Genomic DNA, 17,752 nt, shown 5'->3' with positions numbered 1-17,752 from the left:
TCTCCCCTCAGTATCCAGCTACATCTAACCGTGGTAACCTATTAACCATATTCACCTGCAGTTGAAATCTCTTGAGGAAACAAAGGATATGGGGATGGGTCCACTGCAGAGAAAAGATCAAAGGGAAATCCCAGTTAAGGTGATGAAGAACTTCTTGAACCATCAGTAATCTCTAAATGTTATATCTCCTTGAAGCAAAATGTATAAAAACCCTGATCTCTTTGTGTTCAGGGAGCCTCTTTAGATAGAGGCATCCCCTTTACTGTGGCGCACCAATAAAGGAATTTACTCTAAAGAGTTTCTCGGGTCCGGCGAAGTTATTGGCAGTCGTCTCCGGGCTAAGAACCCCGTTTTGGGTCCAGGAGTTTGGCGAGCCAGCCAGGAGACCTCTCGGACTTCAACACCAGTACAGTATCGATGGGAAGGTGCGCCCTGAACACTTTGTTCGGTCCCCTCAAGAGTGTGGTGTAGCCGAACGCCAGAGTGGTCTCTGGAAGCGAGAAACCGAGAGCCCAAGGGGTCATTGCAAGGGACGGAGGCAGAGAGTGGCTGGGTGGACGGGTGACGGCTGGAAACGGCAGCAGAGAGGCGAGGGTGAGTGGCATTTGCCTCTAATCAGGGATTGGGCATGTGAGAAATGATAAAAGTGTTTTTTTCGCAGGTAAACTAATTTGACAGTATATGCTTTAAAATAAACTCTAATGAACAACTAGTAGTAAAAGGGGATCTCCCAGGCCCCTGATTTTCTAAGCAAAGCAAATAGAATGACACAATCAAGTTACTAGTCCTCAATTGCATAGGGGGATCTTAGCATAAAGTAGTACCTGACTGCTTAAAATAATAAGAAGAGCTGAAATGCAGAAGATGTGGTAATGTGTAAGGGAACTCGTGTACGTGAGTCTCTGAACCGACCTGAGTTGGTTTTGTAATAGTTGCACAAGATCTGAAACCACCTCGCTGAGCACGTACTGCTAATGTCGAAACTGCCATAGAAGGAAGGAAATGAATATGGGAAAGGGGCTTCTAAAATAAGGGTAATGGGAGATGTAAACTAAGGCGGGACGTCCGTGACTTGTATTAGGCGTATCGGATAGGTTGCAAACTCCTGAGTGCCTAACCAATGGGGAAATGCAGGAGGGTCTTTTCGCTCCTGCACAGGGAATAAAAAGTGCACGCATCTTACCACAAGGTGTGCCTACTTACTGGACATCCGCTGTTGCAACAACGTAGTATTTAGCTTTAGCTGGTTTGTGCGCTACGGAGTTGCCATGTGGCTGTAATAGCCTATTGGTAGTTTCTGAGGCGTTTCTGATGTATGGCAGCGTGATCCTTTTCATGGCTTGTGTGGGTTGTGTTGTAATAAATTGAGTGGTCAGGCACTTTTGATAGAGCTGCGTGGGTATCCGTGTTGTTGGAAGACGACAAATTCCTGGAACATGGGCTCATCGGTCCAGGGGCGTCTCCTTGCAATACTCCTTGCTGCCTAACTCCTATACGTTGCTGACAACTATACCAGCCTCTGGGGCGGTTTCCAGTTTTGGATCTAAAGGATGCCTTTCCTGCATCTCGCTGGGAGAGGGAAGCCAGAAATTGTTTGCTTTTGAGTGGGAAGATCCTCAGATGGCACAAAAGACCCAGATATACTGGGCTGGGGTTTTTTGCCCCAGGGATTCAAGAAGAGCCCAACTCTATTTGGGACGGCCCTGGCCAGTGATCTGGGGTTGTGGTCATCCCCCTTGAAAGAGACCGTGTTTCCAGTAGGCAGATGATCTGCTGTTGGCTTCGCCATCAGCCTCAGAGTGTGCGGAGGCTCTGCGGTCTCCCTTAAACCACCTGGCCACGTGTGGATACAAGGCATCAAAGATAAAGCGCAGCTAGTCCAGCGGAAGGTTGTTTCCCGAGGGTTTGAGCTTTCACCGGGACAGAGGGCGTTATCAAACACAGGCTCCACGCACTCGGAAACAGCTAAGGCGGGCTCCTGGAGACGTTGAGGAGTGGCACAAGGGCTTTCAGGATAATCAAACACGGCTTTCGCAGCCTCCAGCGTTGGGACTCCCCGATCTGGAAAAGCTCTTCTCCCTTTTCCTGCAGGAGAGGATTTTGGATCTACTTGTTCCTGACTCTCTATTCTCAATTCCAGTAATTTCACTGCGATTTCCCCATCTTCCCCAGTAATCTTAAGTCCTAATTGTGCAATCAACTCCTTTCCGGCCAAGTTACAACTTCCCTTTATCAACACAAAATTGCACCACACCTTTGCCTTTTACCCGAGCAACACACCATAGTAGGTTTGAATACCTGGATCTACTTGGCAGCTGGTGGCATTTACAGCCCAGAGGACCCTGCCCACTTCCTCAGGTCCAACAGGATCAAACTGTTCCCAGATAACAGGGCAGGTCCGTACCCCAGGCATCCATCTCCACAGGCCATGCCACACGCTTGGCATCCAACTGGGAACGATCCAAGCGATTTTATCCTCCAGATGCCCAGAAAACCCCTCTGTGAGGTCCCGTGGGTGGGTCACTGGCCCCCCCTTTCCCAAAAGGGATCAGGTGACCTTAAACAGGGCCGCTGGGCGGCATTCTGCGGATGCATAAGAGCAGAGAAATATTCACCGCCACAAGGTAGGCCTTAATGGCGGCTCTCGCCTGTGTTCAGTTGGATTCGGTCCTTGTTTTCCTCCAGTGGCCCTCTAGACATCTCTTAATAATTTTCAGACCCCTCAACTCCTCCGTGAACCATGGGGAGTATCGGGCTCGGTGGGTCAAGAAAGGCGGCACGGGCGCGTTTTATCCAAGGCCTCGGCCACCTTCCTATTCCATCTGGTGGCCAGGGTCTGGACCATGCAGCAGCTCCTCGGGTATAGCCCCCAGCTCCCTCGGGGACCCCATCGGGTCCATCAGTTGCCAGGGGCGACCAATCGAATGGGCCTGCCTCCCTGTGGAGCGGGGTAGCATAGGAGAATCTCAAGGCCACCCAGGCATGTTCGGACCATGACAAGGGGGCAGCTGTAATTCCCCCTTCAGATCACATTGCCTCTGCTCAGACAAGAAACCAGGTCCAGTGTGAGGCCACTGTCCCGAGTCGGGTCGCGAATAATCTGGGACAGGCCCATGGCTGCCATGGTGGCCATGAACCCCGGGGCTGCCTCCGAGGCACGTCCCAGGGACGGCAGATTAAAGTCCCCAGAACCATCAGCCTGGGGGTCTCCACCGCCAACCCAAGTCTGCCTCCAGAACTCAGGCAGGGGGGTTGATGCCCAGCAGGGAGGCTGGTAGAGCAGCACCAGTCCCAGCTGTTCTCGCAAGCCCAACTTCAGGAACAGGATCTCACAGCCGGCCACTCGTGGAGCAGAAGCCCTGAAGCCAACAGAGTCTCCCTGTCAGGGTCAGCCCAAGAAGAGCAACGAGGCAATCCAGTGCAGTTCAGTTCCTTTATTGGCTCGCACCTAATAACACTCTTTAACTTTTCCTCCATTCCAAGGGTCAACTAGGCATCTTGCAAGCCTTGCCCGCATCCCAGCCAAACCTATTTTTGCCTGCATCCCACCAACTCAGAGGTCCGTGAAAGAGCAGTGGAGATGGAGGGAAGTGCCCAGTGCCCATCAACTCTACCTAGTCTGGGGGAGTTTGGGGATCAGTTGCCACTTGGTGAGTTTTAAGGTCATATGGTGAACACTTTCACAAAATGGCAGCCACAGTGGGCGGGGGCTGGAAGGACACACCCATTTAGCAGGTGGGCGTCCTTCCCTCTAAAGCCCTAGGCTGCAGCTCTGAATTATTTTTCTTTTCTTAGAATGCTTCCTGTGATGGAGGACTTGGATGAGGAGGTTCAAGGTCATGGGGAGAAGCATCTCCTCAGCCCACAGACTGAGCGTGTGAACTCAAAGAGGATGAGACTGGCACCACAGTAAGGAATTCGTAGTGTTTAGTTGCGGACTTTGGGAGTTAGAGTGAGTCTGGCGAGATTGCTGTCAGGTTCAGCCCAAGAAACTCCACGAGACAGCTCTGGAATTGCTCTGCTCTTTATTAGCTTACACCTACTAGACAGAATCTCTGGCAGAGGGTAGAGTGCAAAAACAGCTTTCAAAATGTTGCAGGTTCAGTGCTGAAGGAAGTCAACTCTTAAGGGTACAGACAGAAGGCTTAAGAAAAAACTTTGTACCACCTCTTAGAGGTCTGCAGTGCTAAAAAGGTTTATTTTCTTGGAATAATAAAGTTTATTTTTCCTATTTTAATACAGTGATCCTTCAAAAAATAACACTAGTAACCACAGGATGGTGACCCACTTATCTAGGCTGATTCTCTGTCCCAGTCCAAAAAACTGCATCAACTGAGGATGAAAGTAAATGATCAAAGTTAGGCATTTGAGGCTGAAGAGATGACCTCTGAAATAATTATTTCTGCCCAGCAGCTCAAGAAATTTAGCTCAGCGTTCCTGATTCGTCAGTCCAGGAGACTTCTCAGATGCATGAACCCTAAAGGTGGGACCAAAAACTCCGATCACCAAAGAGTAAACAGCAAATCTCACACACTCACTTTTTAATTTTTCAAAGCTACAGGTTCCTTACTCTTGATTTATGGTGGGGGAGACGGGGGTTTAAGTTTGCCTTCAGCCATTTCTCAACAAAAACCTTTGGACCAGCCATAGAGGCAGTTCTGGGCTCTTTTTCTGAGCGACCTACGTTAAGAGATTGCTACACAGTCAACGTGAAACACGGGGAAGGAAGAAATCACATATGGTTTTACTTTAAACTTCCTATTTTAATCTGGGTTTATCTGAGGGATCCTTTGTCCTTTGTCTTAAGAGGGTTGATCAGATAGCTGAATTATTAATCTAATGTTTGCCCTTGGCGTTAAATGGAATTTCCTATCATTCTACACATTTAGTTATCATCTGTTAGGTCCAAAAGTAATCAGCAGACGCACAGATTCTTTTCACCAGATAAAGGGAAATTAGAGTAACAGTTTTGCTGCTTCACGCTTGACAAGCAGGAGAAGAGAAGCCTAGAATCTTAGGCTCTTAAATACATTTCCTGTGGTTTTTGTCTCTTGGCTCACATTATTTCTTGCTTCTTTTATCTCAGGTGGTTGAAACACTCTCCTAGTTGTAAGATGGTTTCATCCCATCAACCTGGAGATTGATCTAGATAAGCTTCTGCTTAGTTTGGGGTTCATTCTTTATCGTAGCAGGATGTCTGTCCCAAGCTGTTCTGTTAATCCATAATGAGCTTTTCTTCTTCCTCCTGGTCCTGGTCCTGCTCCCTTCCCCTCCCCTCCGCTCCCCTCCTCTTCCACCTCTTCTTCTTCCTCTCCTCCTCCTCCTCCTTTTTGTGGCATGTGTTGTTAATGCAACAAGGATGCTTGTTAACCCGACTGTACAGCTAACATGTTGTGTGAATGCTGATAATGTTTGGTTCCCTCCTATCTGCTCAACCTTCCTTGCCAGAAATCCAGGGTGATTTGCAGATTGTGAAAAGGCCAGATTTTGCTTTTATAAAACAACATTAGCCAATGTCAACAAACAAGTTTTACACTCCAAACATTAGCCGAACATTAGCCCCGTTTGGTACCATCCAGGGAACTAGTTGTGGGTCCCGGGGGCTGAGACTGACAGAAACTGTTGCCCAGTGAACCTGGAGTACACCAGGTTGTGCTGGCCTCTACTTTATTCATATTCCCGAATCAACCAGCTTTCGGATTAAAAGAGAAAAGTAGATTTACCTTACGGAGTGGAGTCTGTACCTACAAGAAAGTAGGAGAAAACACATTAGCTGGAAGGTCAGTTCTTGAGGGGTCCCAAAAAATCCTGCAAAACTCATTCTTACAATTAAAATAACAATAACAATACGGTGTCAGGGAAAGTACAAGGATATCTCCATGAAGTGACCAGGAGGCACCTCATGACCTTGGCTGATCTCAGAAAAAGCAACAGGGTTGGATATGGTTAGGACATGGATGGAACCACCTCCACTTCCCCCAGGAAATCACATGGATGGAGGAGAGACTGGGAAGTCAAAAAATATATTTGAAGAAGGCAGTGGCAAGCCAATTCCATACTCTCACCAAGAAAGGTACATGAACGTATCCATAAAGCCATCAGGAATTCAGGACAACGTGAGGAGACCTCATCGAGCCAGCCACCCACCCACTACATGCATCACAATGGGAAAGGTCCTAACCATATAAATTATGTCAGCCGGTTTAGAGGCACCACATGAAGACCCCAGTGCATGAAGATGCCTTCAGTGCATCCATCCATCCCATGGGTGGTCACCATGGGATGGCCATGTTTCTTAGCAGAACTTGAAACAACGAAGATCAGCAAATGGAGATTTTGGACTTCCGGTGGAGGAAGGATGGCGGAAGGTTAATTCCAGCTGGAGCTTTGCTGAAGCCGAAATTATAAGTGTGGTAGAATTTTTTCCGAGACACGAAGCAAACTCCAGGCAGGGAGAAGCCTTGAATTGTACCTCTTCTCTTCCGGACGGCTATAGCTTATCGAACGTTCGTCGGATGCGACCAGACAGTGAGCGACCAGCTGGGAAGTGGGTGGAACAGCCTGTCGGAGCTGAGTTTAAAGCCTCCTTAAAGAGACACTACTTCCGCCCCCCCCCACTTCTAAAATCACCTTTGTTGTTTATTATTCAAAGAATGTAAGGAGGCTATCCCCATTACAGAAATACTTCTTCTCTTGCCGGGCTTTTCATTATTTTTGGGGGATTTCTAAGTGCGTTATACTGGATTGGAAAGATTGAAATATGAGCACACAACTCAGAAGCTTTAAAGTGCTGTAGAAAGTGTTGTATATTTTCAGGAGATGATGTTTCTATGTACACCTTACCTTTGTTCTTGAAAAGGAAGATTTTTATATAAGTGGTTTTCTGTGGAGTTGAAGCAGTTTATTTTTAGACGCTGTGGGAAAGTTTTGGTCTGCCGATTTTCCTAAGCTGTGATTGGCTGTAGACTTCCTCCCCCTCTGCTTTGTTTCTAGTTGTGGATATCTGGTTACATTTGATTGCTGGGAATACTATCCTGGGCCACAAGACGGAGCGAAAGTATTATATTTGGACTATTGGATTACTGAAAGGAAGAAATAGCCTTTTTCTCTCTCCTTCCAAGTAAGGGGAAAAGAAGAAGATAGAAATAAAGATAATGGCTGTCAGAAGGTTAACAAGATGTGGCTCTGGTGAGGTTGATTGGATAAAAGGTATGTTTGAAGAATATATTTTAAAAAAAACAACACAAATGATCACCCAAAGTATTACTCAAGCACTTGATTTAAAGTTTCTTGAACTTGAAAAAAAGTTAGATCAAAAAATTGATCAGGAAATTGAAATAATGGAGAAGGAATTAGAAGGAGGGACTAAAAATCTTAATGATAGAGTTGACTTGCTGGAATTGAAAGGGAAAAAGGGCTGGACCAAATTGCATTATTGGAGTCGAGAGATAAAGGGTTTTGTCTGAGGCTTTGGGGAATCCCTGAAGTTAAAGAAGAAAACTTAAAAGATATGATTACATGTGTCATGGAGGAACTAACTGACTGGGAAGAAGATAAAATGTCAGACGAGATAGAAAAAGTTTTTTATATAAACTCCAGATATGCAATTGTACATGGTAACCCAAGAGATGTGCTGGTACAGTTTTCTAGGAGAAAAACAAGGGATTTGCTTTTGCAAGCGCACTTTGACTCTAAACTTAACATTGGGAGTATGGATATAACGGTCCTCAGAGAAATAGCAGTAAGGATTTTAAGGAAGAGAAAAGAATATGCATTTCCGACAAATGTTTTGAAAAAAAACAAAATTCCCTGTTTTGCTTACCACCAACAAAGATTGAAATTAACTTTGATTTCTAAGGCTAAGGACTTTTTAGCTAGATTTGGAACCAACTTGGAACAGGATACATCTGGAATTAAGCAAACGGATGTGGTTACATACGGGGAAGAGAGAGCTGTCATTCCTCAAGACTGTGGTGAATCGTCTGCATAAAGATGGCTTTGAAATGTCTTACATGGATTATAAATGGGGCAAATGCTCCACAGAAAAGAAAAAAGGTCTTTCGCTATTTGAATAAATTGAAATATGATGTAATTTGTTTGCAAGAAACACATATAAAGAAGAAAGATACAAAATATTTGATAAATAATAATTTGGGATAGGAATTTGTTTCAGCCAATTCGAAGAAAATAAATGGAATTGTATTATATGTTAAAAAGTACTTGAAACCACATTTATTGTTAACAGATGATTATGGTAGATATGTAGTTGTTGAAGTGGAGATTCGTGGACTTAAAATGATTGTTGTGGGAGTATATGTTCCGAACGATGACAAGAGCAAATTTTTTATGCAGCTTTTGAATGAATTGTCAGCTTTCTCATACCAAAGTTGGTGTCTGATGGGAGATCGGAATGGAGTTGCTTCACCATTACTTGACAGAACATCTGAGAAGCAAATTAAAATCAAGCAAGGAAAATTACCAAAGTCCTGTTTTGATTTAATGGATAATTTGGTACTGATGGACTCATGGAGATATCAAAATGGACTGGCAAAAGTTTTTACTTTTTATTCAGAGACACATAGATTTTTTTCAAGAATTGGTATGATATGGGTTTCAATGGACTTGGCAAATAAAATTTCTACAGTGGATATTTTACCAAAGACTTTTTCAGACCATAATCCTGTAAGCATGACAATTAACAAATTTACTAGGTCTTTTAGGTGGAGGTTGAATGAATCTACTTTGCAAAAAGAAAATGTTGTGGAGGACTGTAAGAAGAAACTAAAGGACTTTTTTGAGATCAGTCTAGATAAAGGTGTGGCTTTAAAAACAGTGTGGGATACCAGTAAAGTGGTGATGAGGGGAAATTTTATTTATCATAATCGTATTTTTAAGAAAAAGTCTCAACAAAAATTACAAATGATTTTAGATCAGATTAAGTTGAAGGAGAAGGAACTCCAGAAAAAACTGTCTGATAATAATATTGTTTATTACCTTAAGTTACTACATCAACAATTTCAGTGTTGACTGTGAAAGAAATTGAAATGAAGTTAAGATATGCTAAACAGAGACACTTTGAATTTGGAAATAAACCAGGAAGGTGGTTAGCATACAAATTAAGGAAAGAGAGAGACAAGGAAATGATTTCTAAAATTTAAGAAGGAAATGTGGAACTATTGGACAATGAAAAATTTTTAAAAAGCATTTCATAATTTCTTTTCTAACTTATATAAAAAACAAGAAATTTCTTTAGAAAAGGTTGATGAATATTTGAACAAGCAAATTTACCAAAACTTTCACAGCCACAGAAATTAATATTGAACAGTCCTATAACTATTTTTGAAATAGTTGAAGCTATCCAGAGAACCAAACTGGGAAAAGCACCAGGACCTGATAGATTACCTGCAATATGTTGTAAATGTTTTGAAAATGAGATTCTTTTACCTTTTAAAAGATTGATGAACTCTATATTGTTGGGTGCGGCAATGCCTGACTCATGGAAGGAAGCCAACATTGCGCTTCTACCTAAAGGACAGGATCCTCTTTTAATTAAGAATTATAGACCAATTTCATTGTTGAACAATGAGTATAAAATATTTGCTCCAGTGTTGGCAGAATGGTTAAAAACAATTTTGCAGGAATGTATTCATCATGATCAATGTGGATTTTTGTCTAAAAGACATTGCTTAAGAGACAATGTTAGGGTCGTGTTGGATATTATAGAATGTTTACAATATTGTTGTTGTCGTTGAGTTGTTAAGTCATGTCCGACTCTTCGTGACCCCATGAACCATATTGCGCCAGGCCTTCCTGTCCTTTACTGCCTCCCTGAGTTTGCTCAGTTTCATGCTCATTGCTTCAGTGATGCTATCTAACCATCTCATCCTCTGCCGTCCCCTTCTCCTTTAAAGTTTAAAGTTTTGGAAAGTATGGACTTTAGAGAACATTTTACACAGGGAGTAAAGTCAATTTATACGCTACTATTATTGTGAATGAAGAATTAACTGAATCATGTCATATAGAGAAAGGAACAAGACAAGGTGGCCCTTTTTCGCCTCTGCTCTTTATTTTGGTTCTCAAAGTTCTTAATAGAGACATTAGAAGGGATGGACAAATAAACGGCTTAAAGATTAAACAAGAGGTTTTTAAACTGAGGGCTTTGGCTGATGATTTAGTTTTGCTATTACAAGACCCTCTGGTATCTGCTGAACACTTGATGAAGAACCTGAAGGAATTTGGCTCACTGGCGGGTTTCAAAATAAATAAACAGAAACCAAAAATGTTAATTAAAAACATGACCCTGCCTGATCAGGATTTGTTGATGAGCGAGACCGGTTTCCGGGCTGAAAAAATGGTGAGATGTTTGGGGGTGATTCTATCTACTAAAAATAGTGTGTTGTTCCAGAATAACTATGGCAAAATTTGGAATGAAGTGAAAAAAGATTTGGCAAGATGGGAAAAATTACAGTTGTCTCTCATGGGGAGAATTTCAGTGATGAAAATGAATGTTTTGCCTGGGATGTTGTTTCTTTTTCAGACTATACCAGTTTTGACTACAGATTTACCGTTTAAAAAGTGGCAGAGAGATATATCTAATTTCATTTGGCAAGGCAGAAAACCGAGAATTAAATATAAATTGTTACAAGATGCCAAGGAACGAGGAGGCTTGGGTCTGCCTAACTTAAAACTGTATTTTGACGCTTGTTGTACGCTTTGGATGACGGAGTGATTAACCGTGGAGAATAAAGAATTATTACTACTTGAAGGTCATGAATCAAGATTCGGGTGGCATGCCTGTTTGTGGTATGATAAAGTTAAAGTTAGTAAGGATTTTAAGAACCGTTATATGAGGAATGCCTTACTACGGATCTGGAATAAATATAAGGTAAGACTGTCTCCTAATGTACCTTTGTGGTTGTCACCTCAGGAAGCATTTACTAGAAGAGAAAACGTGGGAGAAATGAAGTGGTTAAAATAGAAAGATTTATTAAATTTTGAGGAGGGTGAACCAAGTTTTTAAACAAGGGAATAGTTAGAATTAGAAGGGTTTATATGTCACTGGTTTACTCATATGCAATTGTTGGAACGTTTTAAATGGACAAAAAGAATGATAGATTTGTGAATGAAATGTCTTATTTTCAGACTCAACTCAGTATAATTGATGAGCATATTATTGCTAAAATGTATAAGATGTTGTTACAGATGAAGTTAGAAGATGAACAAGTCAAGGAATGTATGATTAAATGGGCTAAAAACTTTGGATACAGTATGATGTTGGAACAATGGGAAAATATGTGGAACAAAGGTTTGAAATTTACATTGAATTATAATTTGAAAGAGAATTTTTATAAAATGATGTACTGCTGGTATTTAACTCCTGATAAGTTATCAGAAATGTATACTGGTATAACAAATGTTTGTTGGAAATGTTCACAGGACGATGGGACCTTTTATCATCTTTGGTGGACTTGTGAAAAGGCTAAACAATTTTGGGACCAGATATGCATTGCTATTCAAAAGATTCTTAAAGTGAATATTCAAAAAAACCCAGAATTGTTCCTACTGGGTTTGAAGGAGAAAGGATTGGAGAAACAATATGGATCTTTGCTTCTATATATGATCACAGCTGCAAGACTGTTATATGCGCAAAGATGGAAAGATTCACAAATAACTACAGTGGAAGAGTGGATTATTAAACTAATGGACTTGGCTCAAATGGTGAAGCTAACAGCTTTAATAACAGATAATACTGTTCCTAAATTTGTCTCCTCGTGGCAACCCTTCCTAGATTACGTGCTTGGGTTGGGAAAAAATGAAGCTTTGATTGTGGGATTTAATGATTAGATGGTTGGTGCTGATAGAAATAATGTGCATTAGGATTCAATAGTGGTAAGAGATTAATATTCTGTTTCAATTTGTACTCATATCTGTATTAGAGATAGTCGGAAGTCACTTTCTGTTGTATCTTATATTTGATCTCACTCTTTTAGTTTTTGTCTTTTTCTTTTACTTCTATCTTCTCTCTCTTCTATACTTTCCGATTTGTATTTTAATTGTACTTTTTATATATCTTAATAAAAGTCTTGATAAAAAAAAAAAGCAAACACAGATTTTTACCTTTGCCGTGTCTTGCTTGGATGAGGTAGATAACCGCAATCACCAAACAACCAGGAGTGCACTAACCACCACAGCAACGATTAGAATGGTTGGTTCTGCAGAAAGATCGTATGGGTTCAGGTTAGGGTAGAGAAGAGCTGTCCTCTAAGTCAGCCAGCATTTATTTATGAAATGCATTTGTTGAAATATATAGACCACCCCCGTCCATCACAACTCTGGGCAGCTCACAGAATAAAACAAGAGAAATATCCAAAGCTGCTTGGTGGAATAAAACCCAAACAAAGGCTGTCCTCAGGGGCTTCGCCAAGGAGGCTCAAGAAAGTCTAGATGGCAGCCACAAATGTCCAACTGTGAAACGTCCCCCTTCAAGGGCCGCTACCTTGACTTCTTTTGACATCGCCTCTGACTATCTTGATTTTAAGAGTCCTGTACACAATAGATTAACAGGACACCAGAAGAAGAACCACAGAAATAGAAGATCAGTGAAACCCAACTGGAGCTGTTCCGATTTGGCCCTTGGACCACCCCGTGGCCTGTTTTCCCACATTTTCAGGACTTGCATGTCACCTGTAGCACAAACTTGAGTTTTATAAAGAAGAATAAATCAGGGAAAGACCTCCAGATTTCTCTCTGAATGGAAGAAAGAGGGAAAAAGAAAACACAGGATAGAGTTTGATGGAAATGACCTTGGGGAAGGAATTTGACAGTTAGCAAAACATGATTTAAACCCAAGGAAGAGAAGAGAACATTAGAAAGAAACTCAGGTTAGCTCCATCTTAACTCTCTAAAGCTTAAGAAGGAGGGAGAGATGGAAAATGCTCTCAAGCTCTCAAGGGTCTGTTACTCTAGCTCAGTGTTTTTCAATCTGGGTGACTTAACTCCACACCTCTTAAAGTTGCCCATGTTGAGAAACACCGTTCTAGCCTATCTCAGTAAAGCAGAGTTCCAGTACTACTTGTAGAGTCTGTTTTCTGACTCGGCTGACCTTGAAATGTTTGAGAGTGTTCTCCTTCCCTCCCTCTTATTTTCCAGAATGTTTAAGGGGAGCTAGTCTGTATTTCTTTCTATGGTTTTCTTCCTGTTTTGCTAATTGTTTTCACATAGTTTCTTCAAGGTCATCTCTGTGGGTTTCCAAACTCACCTGGGGCAAGGCAGGACCTCTTGCCCTGGTCCTAGATCTTCTGCACACAGCATCTGGGCTGAATCCTGGAGCAACAGAACCCTCACTACAGTATTTTAGAGCAATCTAAGAGATGCATGTTGTCATCAAATCAAGAGAAGACCAAAAGATCAAAGTGGAATGAAGCAGAAAAAGGGGGGCGGGGGTAAAAAAACACTGAAGAATTATTCTAAAAGTCCACACTTACTTGTTGGATTCCCTTCCGAACTTTTGTGGTGTTCAATGAGCAGTGTTCTAGTGAAATTGGCCAGAGAGCGGGAGTTATACTGAACCATGCAAGTGATGTTTGAGGCATTTCTGTCTTCGGTGGCCACCACCACCAGGGAAGCCGCAAGGGAATATGTCCCATCAGAATTCAGGGTGCTCGGGCCAACCTTTCCTTTTTTCCTTGGGGTACCCGTGTTAAACAACTCCAATTTGGCATCATCAGGATAAAAATTTTCCATGCTGCAAGTGACCGCCACAGTGGCGTTCAGCGGGACACGGGAAAATGGGATGCTGAGAAACAGATCTTTGGGGGGAACTGAGGAAAGAGAGACAAAGAGATCAGTCAGAAGAGCTTCCAACTCATGGCTCCTGCGTGCAGAAGGGGCTGGAAGACCAACTCGGCCTGGCCTGGGACTGCAGCATTGGGAAAATAAATGAGTTCACCCATTTGGAACTCTACTGCGCTTGACCCAAGTACCCGGGGAAAGATCTTGGCTGCCTTCCTAAAGGGCTGCTCCCCACAACATCAGCCCTGTGAAGCCCCTTGTGCTGAGAAAGAATGGCTGGTCTAGGTGGGCTTCCATGACTGAGGGGGCTAGAAGTGGGGCCTGGCTGGAGCCATTCCTCTGCCATCGGGGGACCTCGGACACATCCAGACTCCGTGGCCTCGTCCTTCTCCACGACCAGAGCTCACCTACCTGTTAGGATATCACCAAGTGGAAAGTCCTGCTGGAGGGGAGCCTCCAAGGAGCTGTGTTGGATCTGGCAGGTCAGCTGCGACCTCACGTCTCCATTCCCGAGCAGCACTTCCACCGTGCTCTCCACTCGGTACGAGATGTTCTGCTGTTCACCAGAATCCAGAATCCTGGTCTGGGCCCCCTCTATTTCCTTCCCATCCTTCAACCAGGTGACTGTGATCTCTCGGGGGGAGAATCCCTCTGAGGAGCAGTTGAAAGAGGCCCGAGACCCTGTGATTCTGCCTGGGGGGCCACGAAGCAAAGGCTGGGATGGCCTGGCTGAGAGAGGAAGGAGGGAGACATCAACTGACAGTCCCACATAGACCATACCCAAGTCTCCAAGACTGCTTTTGGTTGGAGAGACTCAGCTTTGTGCAGGGAATTTGCCCCAAACATGTGATTTAGCCCCACATCTCTCTCGGTTGACTGGGGTGGATGTTCCTTCATCCCTGGAAATCACGTTGGGGTGCAACGTACCGATCACAGAGACCACGGTGCCTTTCCCCGAAGCCAGCTGTCTCTCTGGGTTCCCTGTCGTGACCTTCACACAGTAGTAGGTCCCAGCATCTTCAGGGAGGATGTTTCGGATGGAGATGCTGAAGTCTGTGCTTGATCCTGGGACGACCCTCATCCCCCGGTTCAGAGCTCCTTCTTTATCACTGTAAATGGGAGGTTGGCTTCTGTCCAGGCCTTTGTACCACCGCACTGCTCCTGGTGGATTCTCCCCAGTCAGGATACACGTCAGATTGAGGGTCTCTCCGGCTGTCACTGACAGGGATTCCGGACGTTGCGTTATCTCCACGTTCTGTCCTCCAACAACTGAAACAGAAAGAGACACTTCTATACTAGGTTTTCTCTAGAAAGTGGTCACTGCTCTTCTTGAGACAGAAGAATGGGTGGTGCCCCTTTAGAGAACAGAATTACTTGCATTTCCTGAATGCAAACCATTTGAAAGTTAGCCCATCTGAGGTACATTAATTCAAAAACTGTTGCGTTACAACACACCGTTTAGCCCAGGTGAATGTTACAGGCAGGAGAGTTTTAGTGGTATACAGGCGGTATGTTAATTTTACATTTCATTTGCTTTTATTCACCTTGTACCTTTTTAGCGTGTTTTACTGTAAGCGATGTCGAGAGCTTCAGCTACTGGGCAGTTTAAAAATGTTAGTAAATGAACAAAATAAATAATAATAGGAACGCTTTAGTTATGTATTTTTTCCGCTTAAGGGCCTAAGCCATAAGCAATAGCTGATTATCTTGGATCAATTGCTGCAAGTCCTGGGGACCCATGGCTCTCAGCTGGGGGGGCAGTGGGAGTTTCATCTGCTGGGCTTCGTTGGACAGTTGGTGGGCCACGGGGAGAACAGGCTGCTTGACGAGATGGGCTGGGGGAGCAGGTGCTCCATCAGGGCCCGGTGTATGTTTGGTCTCCCTTCCTTCACCGCTTCCCAAGACCACATGGAGCACTTTCTGGAGACAGCCCCCAAGCCGTCTTTCCTAAAGCAAAGGCCAGGTGGGAATGTGCTGTATATCTCTTTCAGTTTCCGATATGGAGATAGAGACACAGATAGAGATCGATATAGAGATGTAGTTAGATATATAGATATACATATTTAATTAATTAATTAAAGTAATTTATATGGCTGCCCAACTCACTCACGGTGATACAGATATGGAGATGCAGATTTCACATTTGGGAAAGGTGCAAAAAACCTCCCCAAAACCAGAGACCCAATTTTTAAAGGGTGGGGGGAAGAATACTTCTGCCATGCACCAAAGCTACCGCTTGGATGGAGGCTAAAGAGAGACATGTTGGCATGGAAGAACATCATGCATGTTCCAGTGATGTTTCCCTCCCCCCCCCCCCCGTCACAAGGCAAAAATTTGGGTCACCCACTGAGTCTCAACGAGGGAAGTTTTGATGCCGGTAAAGAGAAGGACTTTGTGAGGTGCTGCAGAGTTCAAGGGCGAGAATTGCCCCCTCAGCCCAGGCAACAGCCCCTCAGCCATTTCCAGAGGGGGAATGAGCAACGTCTGCTGATGATCCTGCTGTCCTGCCCGGTGCCCCCCGCCTGGCCCCTGCCTATGACTGTCCTCTGGCAAAGCTGCGGGGTCCAGCCGGGGGGATGGCCTGGCCTTGCAGGATTTTATTCCAGCTGTAAATCTGAGAACGGACCCTGCCTGATTTCAAATGCCAACACTCACCCAAATTCCGCAGAAGGAGGAGATACAGCAGCTGAAGCGGATCAGGGGTTCCCAAGAAGGACCTCAAGATAGCCATGCTGATAGCGGCAGGAGAAATGTCTGCAGTTAATTCGTGTCTTGCCCCCACTATATCTTTCCTTCAGCAGAAGAAGCAAAAGAGGAAGTCTCCTTTCCTTCTTCTAAACTTGGGCAATTTCCAGAAATCATCTCTAATTTCTTTTTATTTTTCATTTATATTTCATATTTGTCATCACCTATCTCACTGTGGGGAGACTCTGGGCAATCATCAATATTCAACAATAAAAATCAATAAAAATCAATAAAAATCAATAAAAATCAGTAAAAATCGGCAGAATTCAGTATTCTAATTCAAAATTAGAAGCTCTGGGCCAGCTGATTCCTGATGTCTTCCCAGCCGTTCCCAAGATATGCGGTGTGTATGTGTGGGAGAGAGAGAGAGAAGGGAATATAGTTTTGGGTGATGCTAACAAAAGGTCACTTTGGGAAAGAAGCTACTGAAGGAAAAGCTAGATAGAGACCGGATTCTCACAGTACACTAAACCACATGAAAACTAATCAGGCTTAAAATTAAAGCAGCTTCACATCCATTGGACATACTTGCAGAAGAGTGGAAGATGGTTGGACCACACGGCCGTGTTCCTGGAGGCCCTGTGTGAATTGGGGCGTGGGGAGGCCCACCATGGGCAGCCTGCCTGTCCTCCACAAATCTGGAGCCAGGCACGGCTGCGGCACTCACACACAGGTCCCCAGACCCAGAAGCCAAATAAACAAACTTCCCCACAGCTTTTTCACGCTGACCTTTCACAACCACTAGAGTCCCACGTCCTTTGAGCCAGTCCTTGCTGTGCCCCGTGCTTTTCTTCCCCTTCACGCAGTAATATGTCCCTGCACCTTCCAGAGTAACATTGTGGATGAAGATAGTGAAATCTGGGCAGGAACTTGGGGATTTCCTCTTTATTCTTTGCTTGAGTCCAGGAGTTTGCTTGTCTGCGTAGATGAGCTTCTGCTGGGGACTGTGAGAGGAAAATTTTAGTAGCCTTTTGTATGTTTTAATGTTAGTTTTGAATGCATTTAAGAAAGCCAAGTTAGCTGAACTGTGACCTGTATGGCAATAACAGGGAATAAGAGCAACTTGCAAAATGAAGAAAATTGCAAACTTGCTGATGGGAACAGGTGTGACAGGGACAGGGCACCGGTGTGCTGAAATTTGTTCTGGGAACGTTATGAAAATCCTGAGAGTCATGATTGTGGTTCTAAGGGATAAAAAGGATTGCGTCTGAGGAGG

At 43.8% G+C, this 17,752-nt stretch overlaps 1 protein-coding gene across 1 annotated transcript; it reads right to left on the bottom strand.

Annotated features, from left to right (window-relative positions):
- Nucleotides 1–4,122: 4,122 nt before the first annotated feature.
- On the bottom strand, nt 4,123–16,563 carry LOC148214291 (signal-regulatory protein beta-1-like). The gene is made up of 7 exons (XM_088153652.1): nt 16,447–16,563; nt 14,719–15,060; nt 14,203–14,520; nt 13,485–13,820; nt 12,118–12,212; nt 5,724–5,744; nt 4,123–4,477 (listed from the first exon to the last, which is right to left on the bottom strand). Exons 1-5 carry the CDS (start codon nt 16,520–16,522, stop codon nt 12,157–12,159), a joined length of 1,128 nt encoding a protein of 375 aa, XP_088009778.1. The 5' UTR covers nt 16,523–16,563; the 3' UTR covers nt 4,123–4,477; nt 5,724–5,744; nt 12,118–12,156.
- Between the last annotated feature and the right edge of the window lie 1,189 nt (nt 16,564–17,752).

Source organism: Python bivittatus, unplaced genomic scaffold (assembly GCF_059951505.1).
Source record: "Python bivittatus isolate LINGU-HERP-01145 unplaced genomic scaffold, Pbiv_v1 ctg000700_np1212, whole genome shotgun sequence".
Lineage (NCBI taxonomy): Eukaryota > Metazoa > Chordata > Lepidosauria > Squamata > Pythonidae > Python > Python bivittatus.
This window is presented reverse-complemented; position numbering and strand designations above follow the sequence as displayed.

Bases quoted from the DNA above. Each gene is read 5' to 3' on its own strand.
- LOC148214291 (XM_088153652.1), bottom strand. From the start codon at position 16,522: ATGGCTATCTTGAGGTCCTTCTTGGGAACCCCTGATCCGCTTCAGCTG. The intron at 15,061-16,446 runs GTGAGTGTTGGC...TTTCTGTTTCAG, and splicing joins CCTCCTTCTGCGGAATTTGG to TTGTTGGAGGACAGAACGTG. The intron at 12,213-13,484 runs GTAAGTGTGGAC...ATCTTTCTGCAG, and splicing joins TTCGGAAGGGAATCCAACAA to AACCAACCATTCTAATCGTT.